This window comes from Nipponia nippon, unplaced genomic scaffold, assembly GCF_047370975.1.
Source record: "Nipponia nippon isolate SJK-2023a ecotype South Korea unplaced genomic scaffold, ASM4737097v1 scaffold_10, whole genome shotgun sequence".
Classification (NCBI taxonomy): Eukaryota; Metazoa; Chordata; class Aves; order Pelecaniformes; family Threskiornithidae; genus Nipponia; species Nipponia nippon.
In genome coordinates this window covers 17,001,442-17,016,737 of record NW_028262291.1, presented here as the reverse complement: position 1 = coordinate 17,016,737, position 15,296 = coordinate 17,001,442, and the positions used below count along the sequence as shown (strand labels likewise).

Below are 15,296 nucleotides of genomic sequence, written 5' to 3'. Positions count from 1 at the left end.
TTCTGCACTGTAACATCACATGCTGGGCAGATGGGCCATCTTCAGCTCCAGGACCAAAACATCACCTCTGTGTGCAACACTACTAAATTACAACCGTCAGGGAGGTAGGCAGAGCCCCGTGCTGCACAGCAAAATACAGTCCATCAGAAACAGGGCTGCAAGAAACTGTGACTTACTTGTATACAGGATTCTGGACACCCCTTCTCCTTCCGTCTGACTGCCATTCACTACTGCATATACTGTGAAATTGTACATCGTCCCAGGGATTAACTCGGTAATTTTGACTCTGGTGAGACCGGACATCAGGTTCCTAACAGAGGTACCATTTACAACCTCTATCCTGTATGCGTAGGAGTTGGAAGCAGCGTCGCTCACTGCCCATGTTAAGTTGACAGAAGTCACACCAACATATTCTGCCTGGAGATCAAGAACTGGGCTGGGCTCTGTGAAAGGCAAGACAACAATCTGTCAAGACAGAGAAATAAAGAAAGAAGAGCCACAATCTCATTTCCCTGTTCCACATAGAATGAGCATTATTTGTAGCCAAGCAGCACTTCTACAGTATCAACGCCCAGTTTCAGACATTCATGCTGGGGCATCTCTGGAAAGGCCACAGGAGTTCTGGGGGATATTCTCTATTTCATTTCACATGCTAAGATTGTTTGTTTCCACAGTGGGTTTTCAGAGAGAGAAACAGATGGAAATCAGGGAAGGAAGCAGAGTGCAGGGTGATCTTGGTCTGTCAACTCAAAATTGCGCCCACAGGTCTTAATCTGAGCCCTTCAGCCCAGTCTGTCCCCAACATCAGCAGAAAGAAATGGACTCCTTGAGCAGGTCCAACAGCTGATCTACCCAGGGGGGCTGCGTCTGCAAGCCTGAGTCAGCATCAACACTAGGCAGACAAGACTCACCTCAGCCAGCTTAGACAAGCTCATCTTCTCAGTAGCAGCTCCAGGACACACTGCTTCTAATAGCTTTGTAAGGATGTTGCCTGTTCCCTTTCCAGTCCTGAGCTAGATACAAACCCGAGATCTTCTCCTCCCATCTGTCCCTCTGACCTGGGAAAAGGCGCTATGGCTCAAAGCCAACAAAAATGGCACCACACTCAACAATGCAGTCCTAGGCACTGTCACAGCCCACAGGAGCCCCCGGCCAGGGATGCTGCAAAGAGCTCAAAACAACCTTCAAGAACAAAAAGCCTCTGTGATCCTGGCCACCACATCCCTGCACACCACGTCCTTTGGTATAAGAGTGATAACCTGCTCCCAGAAGCATTGTAGGGGGCCCATTCAGCCCTCAAGTCTAGAGAGAGTCATGCTGTCGTAGCAGCTGGATCTCTACATAGCCTTGAGCAGCCAAACTGACGAAATAACTGCTTTGCAGGCAACGCACGCACACACACAGATGCATACAATCTCAGTTCTCTTCCCTTTTACCAAAGACCGCTTGGCACTCATGCTCACAGGCACCTGGAGCAAAGCAACTTTATAATGAGGAATAGTCCAAAGTTGGAAACCCAAGGTAAAAAAGCAGGGCAATTTGGTACAAACTGCATGTTCACTTGCAATTCAGAGGCACCGTTTCCTTACTTGTATACAGGATTCTGGACACCCCTTCTCCTTCCGTCTGACTGCCATTCACTACTGCATATACTGTGAAATTGTACATCGTCCCAGGGATTAACTCAGTAATTTCAACTCTGGTGAGACTGGACATCAGGTTCCTAACAGAGGTACCATTTACAACCTCTATCCTGTACGTGTAGGAGTCAGAAGCAGCGTCGCTCACTGCCCATGTTAAGTTGACAGAAGTCACACCAACATATTCTGCCTGGAGATCAAGAACTGGGCTGGGCTCTGTGAAAGGCAAGACAACAATCTGTCAACCTGCAAGAACATCTGCTCACAAACATGGACAGAAGAAGCACAGGCACACCGCTACTTCACTCTCTCCACATCACTCATTGTTCAGAGTGCAGGAGCACCCCAACAACATCGCCAGAAGCTCATGGAGGCTTTTGCATCAATAGGAAGCTAAGGGAAAACTGAAGAGAAGTCATTCTGAGCGTGATTCATCTCCATTAGACACGCCAAAGCAGAATCACAGGTCACCACTGTGCCAGCACTCCAAGGGCCTTCCTTGGAAATATAGAGAGGTGGGCAGGAAAGGGATAAGTATGGTGCAGAAGGAAGGGGCTTTGGTTGGTTGGTTGGTTTTTGGTTTTGTTCTTGCTGTGGGGGATTTTTTGTTTCCAGGTGGGGGGTGAGGTTGGAGGGGGTTTGGTGTTTTAAAACAAAACCAAAAAAACCCAAACCAAAACAAACAAAAAAAACCCCAAAACCAGGGCTATGTTTCTTCTACACATGAACCCCCCATTCTTAGAAGACAGCCCAGGTAAGGCTTGTATTATATTTCAACCCCCAGGTAGGCAGGCAGAGCCCTGAGCTGCACAGCAAAATATGATCCACCAGAAACAGAGCTGCAAGCAATCATAACTTACTTGTATACAGGATTCTGGACACCCCTTCTCCTTCCGTCTGACTGTCATTCGCTACTGCATATACTGTGAAATTGTACATCGTCCCAGGAGTTAACTCGGTAATTTCGACTCTGGTGACACTGGACGTCAGGTTCCTAATAAAGGTGGCACTTACAACCTCTATCCTGTACGTGTAGGAGTCGGATGCATTGTCATTCACCGCCCACATTAAGTTGACTTTCTCAGTACCAACATATTCTGCCTTGAGATCAAGAACTGGGCTGGGCTCTGTGAAAGGCAAGACAACAATCTGTCAACCTGCAAGAACGTGGGCTCACAAACATGAACAGAAGCAGCACAGGCACACCACTACTTCATTCCCTCCATATCACTCATTGTTCAGAGTGCAGGAGCACCCCAACAACATTGGCAGAAGCTCATGGAGGCTTTTGCATCAATGGGCGGCTAGGAGAAACTGAAGAAAAGTCATCTTAAGTGGGATTCATCTCTCTTTGACACTCCAAAGCAGAAGCACAGGCCATCATTCTGACAGCACTCCCAGTGCTTCCCTTGGTAATCTAGACAGGCGGGCAGGAACGAGTAGCATAATTTCAGTTGGAATGGACCTACAACGATCATCTAGTCCAACTGCCTGACCACTTCAGGGCTGACCAAGTGTTAACGTGTACTATTGAGGGCATTGCCTCTTAAACACTGACGTGCTTGGGGCATTGACCATCTCTCTAGGAAGCCTGTTCCAGTGTTTGACCACCCTCTCTGTAAAAAAAATTGCTTCCTAATGCCAAGTCTAAACATCCCCTGGCACAGCTTTGAACCATTCCCATGAGTCCTATCACTGGATCCCAGGAAGAAGAGCCCAGCACCTCCCTCTCCACATCCCCTCCTCAGGAAGCTGCAGAGAACAACGAGGTCTCCCCTCAGCCTCCTTTTCTCCAAAGCAGACAAAGCCAGAGTGCCTAGCTGTTCCTCATGGGACACTCCTTCCAGCCCTTTCACCAGCTTTGTTGCCCTCCTCTGGGTGCATTCAAGGACCTTCACACCCTTCTTAAATTGTGGGGCCCAGACCTGCACACAGTACTCGAGGTGAGGCCACAACAATGCTGAATACAGCAGGATAATCGCCTCTTTTGACCGGCTGGCGATACTGTGTTTGATGGACCCCAGGATGCGGTTTGCCCTCTTGGCTGCCAGGGCACACTGCTGGCTCATACTGAGCCTGCCGCCGACCAGCACCCCCAGATCCCTTTCTGCAGGGCTGCTCTCCAGCCACTCCTCTCCCAATTTATACTTGTGCCCAGTGTTACTCTGTCCCAGGTGTAGAATCTGGCATTTCAACTTGTTGAATTTCATCCCATTAATCACAGCCCAATACTCCAACCTGTCTAGATCCCTCTGCAAGGCCTCCTGTCCCTCAAGAGAGTCAACAGCACCTTCCAGTTTGGTACCATCAGCACACTTGGTAATGGTGCATTCAACTCCTGCATCCAGATCATTGATAAAGTTATTGAACAGAACTGGCCCTAGAATTGAGCCCTGAGGAACACCGCTGGTGACCTGTCACCAGCCAGATGCAGCCCCATTCATTACAACGCTTTCAGCTCTGCCCTTCAGCCAGTTCTTCACCCAGCACACCGTGAACCTGCTCATCCCACAGTTGGACAACGTGTCCAGAAGGATGCTGTGAGGGACAGTATCAAAAGCCTTACTAAAATCCAGAAAAACTACATCCACCGCCTTCCCTTCATCCACTAGGCGGGTGACCCTATCATAGAAGAATGTCAAATTAGTTAAACAGGACTTTCCCTTTGTGAACCCATGTTGATTGTGCCTGATGATTGCATCAGTCTTTAAATGCCTTTCAATAGTACCCAGTACAATCTTCTCCATAATTTTTCCAGGAACTGAGGTTAGTCTAACAGGTCTGTATTGCCCTGGGTCTTCCCTCACATGCTTTCTGTAGATTGGAATAACATTGGCTAGCTTCTGGTCAGCCGAGACCTCCCCAGACTCCCAAGACCTTTGGTAGATGATCAAGAGGGGTCCTGCCATAACATCCGCTAGCTCCTTCAGTACTCTGGGATGCTAATCCCATCAGGCCCCATGGACTTGTGAACATTCAGCTGATACAGCTGGTCCCTTACAATTTTGGCGTCCACAAACGGAAAGTCATTGTTCCCACACTTGTGGTCCTCCGACTCAGAGGACCAGGCTGCCCAAGGTCTATCTGTATTATTAAAGACCGAGGCAAGAAAAGCACTGAATGCCTCCGCTTTTTCTTCATCCCTATTAGTCAGGTGACCATCTTCAACAAGTATCAGTGCAATGTTTTCTTTACACCTCCTCTTGCTATTAACATACTTTAAAAAGCCTTTTTTTCCTTGTCTGACACACCACCGGCCAGTTTCAACTCCAGTTGAGTTTTGGCCTTTCGTATCTTCTCCCTGCATATACGAACCACAGCTCTGTAATCTTCCTGGAAAGCCTGACCTTGCTTCCAGAGATCATACCAATTCTTTTTCTTCTTGAGCTCCATAAGGAGTTCCCTGTTCAGCCAAGCTGGCCTTCTGCCCCACTTGCTTGACTTTAGATGCAGCAGAATTGTCTGCTCCTGTGCTTCTAAAAGGTGGTTCTTAAAAACTGACCGGCACTTGTGGACTCCTAAGGCCTCAAAAGCAGATTCCCAGGGTATTCTGGTAAGTAGCTCCCTGAATAGCTTAAAGTTTACTCTCTCAAAGTCCAGGGTAGCAACTCTGCTGTCTTTTTTTCGTATTGCACTGAAAATTTTAAACTCAACCATTTCACGATCACTGAGGCCAAGACAGCCACATCCTGCATGAGTTCTTCTCTATTCACAAATAGCAAGTCTAGGAGGGCATCTTTCCTAGTTGGCTCACTGAGTACTTGTGACAGGAAGTTATCTCCCATATGAGAAGATGAGGATGGGGGGGAAGGAGGGTGGGTTTTGCCTGACTGCTTTTGCTTTGGTTTTTTTTTAAAGCAGGGATATGTCTCTTCCACACATTAAGACCCAATGCTTAGTAGACAGCCCAGATTAGGCTCCAGGATTAAAACATCACATCTATACGCAATAGTTTTATATTTCAGCCCTCAGGTAGGTAGGCAGAGCTCTGAGCTGCCCACCAGAACAGGGCTGCAAGAAATTGTGACTTACTTACTTGTATACAGGATGATGGACACCCCTTCTTCTTCTGTCTGACTGTCATTCACTACTGCATATACTGTGAAATTGTACATCGTCCCAGGAGTTAACTCGGTAATTTCGACTCTGGTGACACTGGACGTCAGGTTCCTAATAAAGGTGGCACTTACAACCTCTATCCTGTATGTGTAGGAGTCGGATGCATTGTCATTCACCGCCCACATCAAGTTGACTTTCTCAGTACCAACGTATTCTGCCTGGAGATCAAAAACTGGGCTGGTCTCTGTGAAAGGCAAGACAACAAACTGTCAACCTGCAAGAACATCTGCTCACAAACATGGACAGAAGAAGCACAGGCACACCACTACTTCATTCCCTCCACATCACTCATTGTTCAGAGTGCAGGAGCACCCCAACAACATCGCCAGAAGCTCATGGAGGCCTTGGATCAATGGGCAGCTAAGGGAAAACTGAAGTCATTCTGAATGGGATTCATCTTCCTTTGACACTCCAAAGCAAAATTACAGGTCACCACTGTGTCAGTGCTCCCAGGGCTTCCCTTGGGAATCCAGAGAGGTGGGCAGGAAAGAGATGAGGACAGAAGGGAAGGTGAGGAAGGAAGATAAATAAAAACAAAACACAAACATCAGGGCTGTGTTTCTGCTGCACACTAACATCCTATCCTTTTCATACAGCCCAGATCAGGCTCCAGGACTAAAATGTCATGTCTATACAGAATAGTAGTAAATTATAGTCCTCACGTATGTAAGTATAGCCCTGAGCTGCACAGCAAAATACAGCCCAGCAGGAACAGGGCTGCAAGCAACTGTGACTTACTTGTATACAGGATTATGGACACCCCTTCTCCTTCCGTCTGACTGTCATTTGCTACTGCAAATACTGTGAAATTATACAATGTCCCAGGGATTAACTCGGTAATTTCGGCTTTGGTGACACTGGACATCAGGTTCCTAACAGAGGTACCACTTACAACCTCTATCCTGTACATGTAGGAGTTCGAAGCATTGTCGTTCACCACCCATGTTAAGCTGACATAAGTCATGCCAACATGTTCTGCTTTGAGATTAAGAACTAGTCTGGGCTCTGTGAAAGGCAAGAAAAAAAAAAATCTTTTAATCTGCAAGAATATTTGCTGACGAACACAGAAATCACTCTTCTCCCCACCCTACCCAAACAACAGGACTTTGTAAAATAGTAATCAGCCTGGGAAAATAATCAAGTCACCCTTACATGTTGCAAGGCACACTTGCTAGTTCTGCAATCGTCTCTTTCTCTAACTCCTCAAGTTTCACTTCATCTCAAGGATTAAAACTGTCTAGGTGCAGCAGTGATTACTGTCCTGCCTCAACTGCCAACTTAGTGCAGGGTGCTGAGAAAGACTGGAATACACAACCTGCTGTTATTTTTTCCTAAACTGGCTTTCCCAAAGAGAAGAGCCTTTCCAGCTGCAAAATTTACACAGCTTTCCTCTAGATACATGATACCCTCTATACTAGGTAGAGTACTTCAGCTGTACTCTGTTAAGTATGTATTTCAAATCTGTATGTTACAGCACGTTTGAACAATTGCAGCTGTAACCTAAAAAGCCATTATAAGCAGGGAAGGGAGCCCAAGTCTAACAGTAATAAAACTACTTTTCAAGGCCACGCAACAATCCGTGTCAAACTACGCTCCCAGTCAGCTGTGCAGATAGATTTCTTTGACCCATTCTCTACTCCAGTAAAGCAGCTGAATCCATGCCCCTGCATGCTCTTTGCACTCTGGACTAGAGCTTGGGCTTAAAATGCTAACACAGTATAAAAGCACAAAACACCCTGAAGATTCACATCCCAGTCACATTCCAAACCACTTACGTGTTACATTGTTCTGATCACTTATTGCGCTATCAGATGGTGACACATCCCTGGACAATCTTCCACCTCCATAGGTTTCATTTCCAATTGTAGAGTTTACTGATAAATTATCATTACTACTGGTTCCTGTTTCTGCAGTTACATTTTTTGAACTGCAATCCTCAGTGCCTGAAAGAAAGAATACAAAGCAATAAGTATCTTTAGAAAACTTCAGGGTTTCCCATTTGCAAAAGTACAGTCCTTTTTAGATATGCACAGACCCACAGTCACTTCTGCTTTCCCAGTTTGTTCTACAGAGATTTCACTGCGCATTTCCTGGTTTTACCACTTTTAACTTCTGTCAGACGACTTGATTTACATTAAGAGATTGCCACATTATTTCGGTCATTCACTGACTCTACTCACGCTTTGGATGAAAGCGACAACGATCTGCCATTTTTTTCAGTGCAGTTTTGTTTGAAGAGAACGGAATAAACTTGCAGCCACATTCTGCATGTGTATTTTTCTCACGTATTATCAGAAGCTAGCTGCTTTACTTAACCTGGCGTAGCAATTTTGTCTCTTCCTCTCAGTGTATGAGCAAAAAAGTTCTCATAGTCACAGAGTGTGTTCCCACAAGTAAGGAAGAGACATGCTATACCTACAGAAAACAACTTGAGGTTGACATAGCGCAGCTCAAAGTGTGGAGAGAGTTGATTCTGGCCCTAAAATTTAAAGGCTAACTCATACAAGTCTGATGTTCAATATTAAGGTAGGACTCATCTGCAAGCACTTTTGGAAATTTTTGCCACATGAAAACTTGCCATCTTGGCAAGTACAGCAGTTCCTATACTCCAGAAAATCCTTAAAGCATCACTTTGGGTGTCTTTTTTTGTTTTCGGGTTTGTTTCGTATTGCCTTTAAGTATATTTTCCAATCTTCCTAAGCACGTTATATCTGTACTTGATTTTACCAGAACTCTTTACAAATTGAAAAGCAAAGGGATTAAAGTGCACATTTATATCTTTAAATATCCTTAAACACATTGCAGGAATTACAGTCACTAAAATAAGCGAGTTTACATTTTTGAATGCTATTTCTAAAAATTCTTTTCAGGAAGTTTTTTTTGAATACTTAGCTGATACTGTTCAATCTTTCTTAAAAGAAATAAAGATAATGAGAGTTATATTAAATATATATATATATATAATTGAGTAACAGAATGATACTTACAGGCAATTATACATCTGACCTGAAAAAAAAAATACAAATTAAAACTTTAAAACTACTGGAAGCTCAAATAAAATAAGGACTGGTTTAATTAACATATGGGGGGGTGGAATTCAGTTAAAAAAAAAAAAAAATCTATTGTTGCACTCTAGACTTTTCAACCTGCAAGAGAGATATGTAAAAATCTACTGACAAAAATAACACCAAAAGTATACCAAACTGTTAGAGAAAAAAAAAAAAACACAGACATGCTGGTAAAATGTTAGTTACCACTTTTTTTTTTTTTTTTTAAACCAAACAGTTTATTTTGTCACAAAAACAGGGTGCATAACATATGCTGAGTATTTTGCACATATAAATTTAAAAACAAACCCACTACAAGATCTTAGTCGAAAGACACTTTAGTTAGTACCTTCAACACCATCCCACAAAAAGCAACAAATGCGAATTAGGCCTTTTTTATTCATAGATTTTTTTTTCCTTTCTTCCTGTTGCTGTATAAAGTTTATTATTACTTCTCACAAAAGAATATTTTGCATTTTCTGAAACAAACTCAGTGTAGTCAGAGTTAAAAACACTTTGTATATACTCTTAAACCTAGTTTATATATATGCACATATCCATAAAGTATCAGCAGTTGCCATTTAACTGCAACCTGAAACTACTCTGCTAGCAATACTGACAGGCACACAAGAATTTTGCTTTGAAAATGATTTTTAGTCTTTCAACTTCATGCTTTTACTTCCAAATAAGCTATTTCCCTTCCTGTTAGTGTGCAAACTGGCCTGTAAATTTTCTTCACCTCCCTCCAGGTGGCAGCACAAAATGCTCCTCAAGGAGTGAAACGAAAGCCCCAGACTGAGGTCTGCAGGCGCTTGAGAGGAAAACTGTGATTTCCTGAGACTCGAGACTCTTGTAGCCGGCTGACACCAACTGACTGCAGCAGCCACTTCTGTCGTGTAACAAACAGATTACTTCAGCAATTCTATCAGGGATTAAATACAACTATTCACTTTGCAAAGCTACACATGACAAAGCAAAAACAAGCATGCAGAGACACGTGTCCCACAGACAGGCAGGTCCCCAGCGTGGTGCTGGAGATCCGCAGGTCGCAGTGCCTTGTGCCAGGGAGGCCTGTGGGCACGGGAGGTTTCTGCCCATGCACCTCTGGGTCTGGGTTTTGGCATCACAGTGAGTGCAGCTGGAGACAGTCTCCAGCCCTGACTGCTCTAACATCACCTGCAGAAGGGCTAGTCCTTTGGTTGGACCTTCTACTGTGTTGCTCCTAGAAAATCCGGCTTAGCTTTATGCTGGATGGTGCTTTACCCACACAAAGGATCGAGCCTGCTGATTGCAGAGGTTGACACATTTATCTAAAGCACTTGAAATTGTCTCATTTTCTTTTTCCACCCTGTTTTCTTAGACAGTTTCTTAGCCTTTTCTGCAATTCCATGAGCTAACTCAAAATAAGCAGCTGTATCACATCAACCCAATGCAAAGCTTGAATCCCAAATAACTCGCCCCCCAGCTCTCACACTGCTGGTGCCACAAGTAGCTCCCTCAGCAGTAGCTCCCTGCATCACAGTCGTGGGTCCCAGCAGACACATCCTCAAAAAGCAGTCAGAAGATACCATTAAATCATCTTGTTCTCCATATGACACTACAAAAAGCACTCTCCACAAAGATGAGGCAGGCCAGCTGACTAGAAGCAACATTAGAAGCAACCCCTCCAGCTTTACAGTAAGGAGAAATGCAGCAGAAGCAAGCTTCAAGTGGAGGGACTCCCTTCCAGCCTGCGATTGTCTCGGTGCCACAGCAAGAAGAGTCTGGGCACACTTCCTAGGCAAAAGAGCGCTTGTAAGCAAAGACCTAATGCCTGGTCGTCTTTAGCACAGCCCTACTGACAACTCAGGACACAAAGGACATTACTTGGGATTCAGATGTCCTACCTAGAAGCATGAGGCTCCTCCTCAACCTTTCTGAATATTTGAGAGCCCAGCCAAACTGCAAGGCTATTAGGAAGTGAGGAAATGTTCATCTGCACTCAGGTCAAGAGCCCTTCTGTACTCTTTCACAAAGGAAGAAGAGACTACAAAGGAAAAAGCCGCTCTTAAGGCAGGAAAACACTACCCTGCAGCATTCAGAGTAGAAGTGCTAAGCTATGTGGAAACAGCTGCTGAATGATGAGCAAGAGGTGGGATTCCCTGAAAAGCAGGGCAATCTAAAGGCAAAGCCAAAAAGTTGTTATATTTAATAAGAAAGGGAAATCACAAAAAGAAGAACAAAAACAACAACAAGAAACACCACAGGACTCAGTAAGTCACAGTGACTTCTGCAGCCCTACAAACAAAACAGCAAAAGCCTGACATCATTTACAACCTGTCCTTCAGCTACTTTCTCTTCTGTAAAACTGTCTGAAGATGACGAAGTTCCTTGTCTCCTCCCCACATTTTGAGTTCAGGCACACAGCATCCTTCCCGAGCGACAGGAACAGCAGACATCATATGACTGAGAAACAGGCACGCCACTACCAAGTCCCCTGCACCCCTGCTTCTCACCTCCCCATTTCTTCCCTGCCAGCTCAAATAAGAAGCGTGTTGATTCCTGTTTTACCCACAGCTACAACCATCTGATCTAACGGCAAATTATTACTAGGCTGCTAGAAACTTGGTTGTACTGTCATGCACGGGTTTTGTTAATGATACTCAAACAACAAAAGGGAAGTTATGCTAAAATTCCTGTCATGTGACGAACGAACATCTCATCATTTTACTTGCTTTTGTTTATCAAACACTTTGGCAATATCCCCTCACAATACCCCTCTGACTTTCCAGAACCCTATGTGCAAACCAAATTCAAAAATACCCACATCCCGTCGGCAGCAGGCAGGCCTCCTTCTGAAACACAAAACCGCGCAAAACAAATGATCCCATTCCCAAGCGTCAGCCTGCCTGACTCAGTCGTTCCAGGCTCTATTTTTCAACACAAGCCATGAACTGAACTGTTCTCCAGCATTATGTTATTAGTTAACGAGATGCTATTTACACAAAACATTTGTTTATTATTTCAGAGGATACCTGTGCTGAACACCTGATTCTCCTTGTGTTTGCATCATCTAATACATCAGGAGCCCTGCCATTTCCGCTTTTCTTGTCAATGACATGAATCCATATTATTCATGTATAGAGTTAGGTATTTTTTTAACCAAAAAAATGGAACTTGGGGTAGGGGTGGAACATCCCTCCCCAGGAAAATACTCCACAGATCAAGAAAAGACAGCAAAATGCAAAACACTGAACATTTCAACTGAACAACAGGAAAGATGTGTACGCACAAATTCATCGCTGCCATCAGCTATGGCAAATGAATCTTTTCATGTGTCACACAGCCACGCTTTGAGCCTGATCAAAGGCTGTACGTTCCAGAGGAGCTGAAAAATTCATCTGCACTCGCACAAGGTCTGTCCTGCACTCCTTACGTGTGCAGTTTATTATTGACCAGGAGTTGGTGGTGTGTAATAGATGCAGGATTCAACTCCATCCTCCTCAGGTATACAGTGGGTCGCTTAATTGAGGAATTATTATAATTAGTGTCACAGGTAATCTTATCGAGGAAGAAATAAGATGTGTTGCAGGAAAACATCTTCAAAAATACTAAGTGACTGAGAAGCCCAAGTTCCACTGATATTTGATAAGACTAAGATATTTTCAGGAGCAGGATTTAAAACATGCCTGCTGTACACGTCCATCGGGGGAGCCACGGGAGCTGGTCAGCAGCAGGGAAGACAACAGTGCCTCCCCTTCTGCTGGCTCCAAGACTTTAGATCAGCTTGGCTCTGCTGCCAAACTGTACCCTCTAATGAAGTTCGGGTTCCTGCACCAGGGGAAAACCCTTGTCAACAGCAGCCCACCTGCCTGGGGTGCTCCAGTTTCCAAAACAAACAACGTGGTTTGGTTCATGTAAATAAAAGGTTAAGAAGCTGGCTAAACAGTCAAAGTGAGCAAACCCAACAATCCTAACCAAAAAAACCCCTTAGCCACAAATCCCTTCTGAGAACACTACTTGAGGCTGCTGCTTACTATTTCTTGTGTGCTCACCCGCGTGTGCCTTGTGAGTCAGATGTAAAAAGCAGGAAATTAATCACACCCCTCTCAAAGCTAATGATTTTTGACATGTGTACCTTCAGATCTTCTCTTCTCCACCCACCCATGCTCTCAGGTTTGGAGGTGCTCCACAAAAATACCACCAAGCTATCACAAGCTATATCTCCAAATTCTTTTTCAACACCCTTTCACAAAAGCAACAGCATAATTAAGATCAGTGCCCCAGTAACCCTGGCCTCGCTTCCTTTTTTTGTTTCCCGTTATGTCCACCTACCATCAGTTGTCTCACATCCATAACTATGGGCTTTAGGGCAAGCCACCACACTGCAACCATCACGATGGTTTTGACTCCAGGCTTCGCTTCACTGATGTTATCAGTCATTGCTGCTCAGCCAAAAAACATTAAGCAGCAAAGACGCAGGAACTTGCAGACCACTCTGTCACCCTCTGTCACCAAGTATTTCATACTTGGCATAGGTTTATTCAGAAAGCATTCCTACAGAGAGGTTTTATTCAAGGTCACACAAAGTAAGTGAAAATTAAACCCTGGAATGCCACTGGGAAGCCCCACAATAATGGAAGCAGGATTGCCCAGGTATTGCATCCACAGACTGATACAGCTTTCCAACACTTGCTGATTTTCTAGGATTTGTAAGGCATTGACTGTTATTCCAGCTGGGGACATCTTCCCACTTCACTGGGAGTGTAAAGTCTAAATCAGCAGGGAGCAATACCTTCCTGCAGGAGACAACAGTCTCAGAGACAGGATAGGGTTTGGAAAGACGTATATTTCTGTCCCTTGCAAACCATCTCAGGGCTGTTTCACCTCATTCATTTCCGCATTATGTCCAAATTAATGAAGTTCGTACGCCTGCAGCACCAGGCAAAAAAAAAATGAGATCACCTGAACCGAGGCACGGAACTATGTGCCTAAACCTATACGAACCTAGTTCAAGTAACATGCCTTTGACAATTTGTGGGTTTGGGGGTGAAAAAATATCATACTGGAAAATGAGCTAAAATATACTTGTGTAATATTTTGCCATATTTTCTCATTTCTTCCTAAAATGTCCTAAGTCTTCAATTGCAAAGCATTTATCTGCATTTAAGCAGACAACTTCTAAGCATAAATCATTATACTGTTATATTATTGTAAAATGAATAGAAATTCATACACAATTAAAGATATGCCAAGCCAAGAAAAGCAAGTGTTTTCCTCTGTGCTTATTGTATGAAAAGAAAAAAGACAACGTAGATTAAGCCTGCGTGCTGTAGATTCGCTCCAAGCTACGCTAACAGTTCAGTTATCAATTTCAGTGGCCCTCCTGTATCAAGTCCTTACTACTTGAAGGAGGAAATAGTCAACAGGAGGCTAAGTCAGAAGCTAACATTTAATTATGTTATATAGTTTCATTTAAGATTACTTTCTGGATTTGGTGCTAGGGCGGGGGGTTTTGTTTTCTTCATTTTCCAGTGCATATTTACTCTGCTAAATTAATTTTTACTGTAACCCACAACAGGTTTTTTGACTCAAATTAACACTAGATGATCTCAATAATATGACACATTCACTTCCAATGAAAAACTGAAAATATGTTGTGGCAAGTGTCAGCTCCACATGTTTTCTTTCCCTCTGGTATCTTAGGCAGGTACTCACAGCCCATCCACAAAACACCATTTCACAGAATGTTTGGTTTAAGTGGGTTTATCCTGGGGAAAAAAGCTCTAATTTTAGAAGCAGTGCACTAAGTTTTTGCAAGATCTTTGGAGTTGAGTCTTCTTTTAACCCTAAATGAGCAGCTCCGCTAATGAGACTGCATGGGACCAGATGGAGATCCAGACCAGAACCCAAAAGAAAGAAACATGAGCTGGTATTTGTTATTAATTGGGTAGGGCTACACCCTCTTAGGACACCATGTTGTATTAGGAAGCTATGCAAAACCCTAAAGCAGTCAACAGCCATACACAACCGTGCCCAGGCTATTTTGAGCTATTATGCAGTTACGTGAAAGAGGAAAGACTATTTCCACTTTGCATGTATTTATATTTTACCCCTGACATTTCTAAATTCTGAAGCAAGCCTCCTCCAAAGAGGAATGAAATAAAATTTTTTCCACTGCCTTTTATGAAAACAGGTGAGGAGATTCTGGTTTGTGCAGCACTTCCAGTGATCTAAAAATGTCACGGAAGACAAAGCCTTGTAGGAAACGCAAGATGAGACACCGAATGAAAATTTGTGGTGAAACATACTGGAGAAAGTTCTTTCCTCCTCTCCTGATTTTTCTCCAAATTTTACCTGTATCTGCTTCTCAGATGGCTAGCCTAGGAGCGAGGAGTTTTCTGGGCAACATATCCAAAATAAAGAGAAAAATACAGAATGGATCTCATCTGAATTGTACCTGTTAGATCTGTTTTGCCTTCCTCAGTCCTACCTTCAAGAAGAGATTTCT

At 43.9% G+C, this 15,296-nt stretch overlaps 1 protein-coding gene across 1 annotated transcript in view; it reads right to left on the bottom strand.

Moving 5' to 3' along the window:
• PTPRJ (protein tyrosine phosphatase receptor type J) overlaps positions 1–15,296 on the bottom strand; it is an 80,387-nt gene that overhangs the window by 22,113 nt on the left and 42,978 nt on the right. Inside the window, exons 2-8 of the mRNA XM_087745728.1 lie at positions 8,747–8,765; positions 7,535–7,702; positions 6,498–6,764; positions 5,677–5,943; positions 2,501–2,767; positions 1,590–1,856; positions 177–443 (exon numbers count right to left, since the gene is read on the bottom strand). Coding sequence (XP_087601854.1) covers positions 177–443; positions 1,590–1,856; positions 2,501–2,767; positions 5,677–5,943; positions 6,498–6,764; positions 7,535–7,702; positions 8,747–8,765 — 1,522 coding nt within the window. The remainder of the gene's footprint in view (positions 1–176; positions 444–1,589; positions 1,857–2,500; positions 2,768–5,676; positions 5,944–6,497; positions 6,765–7,534; positions 7,703–8,746; positions 8,766–15,296) is intronic.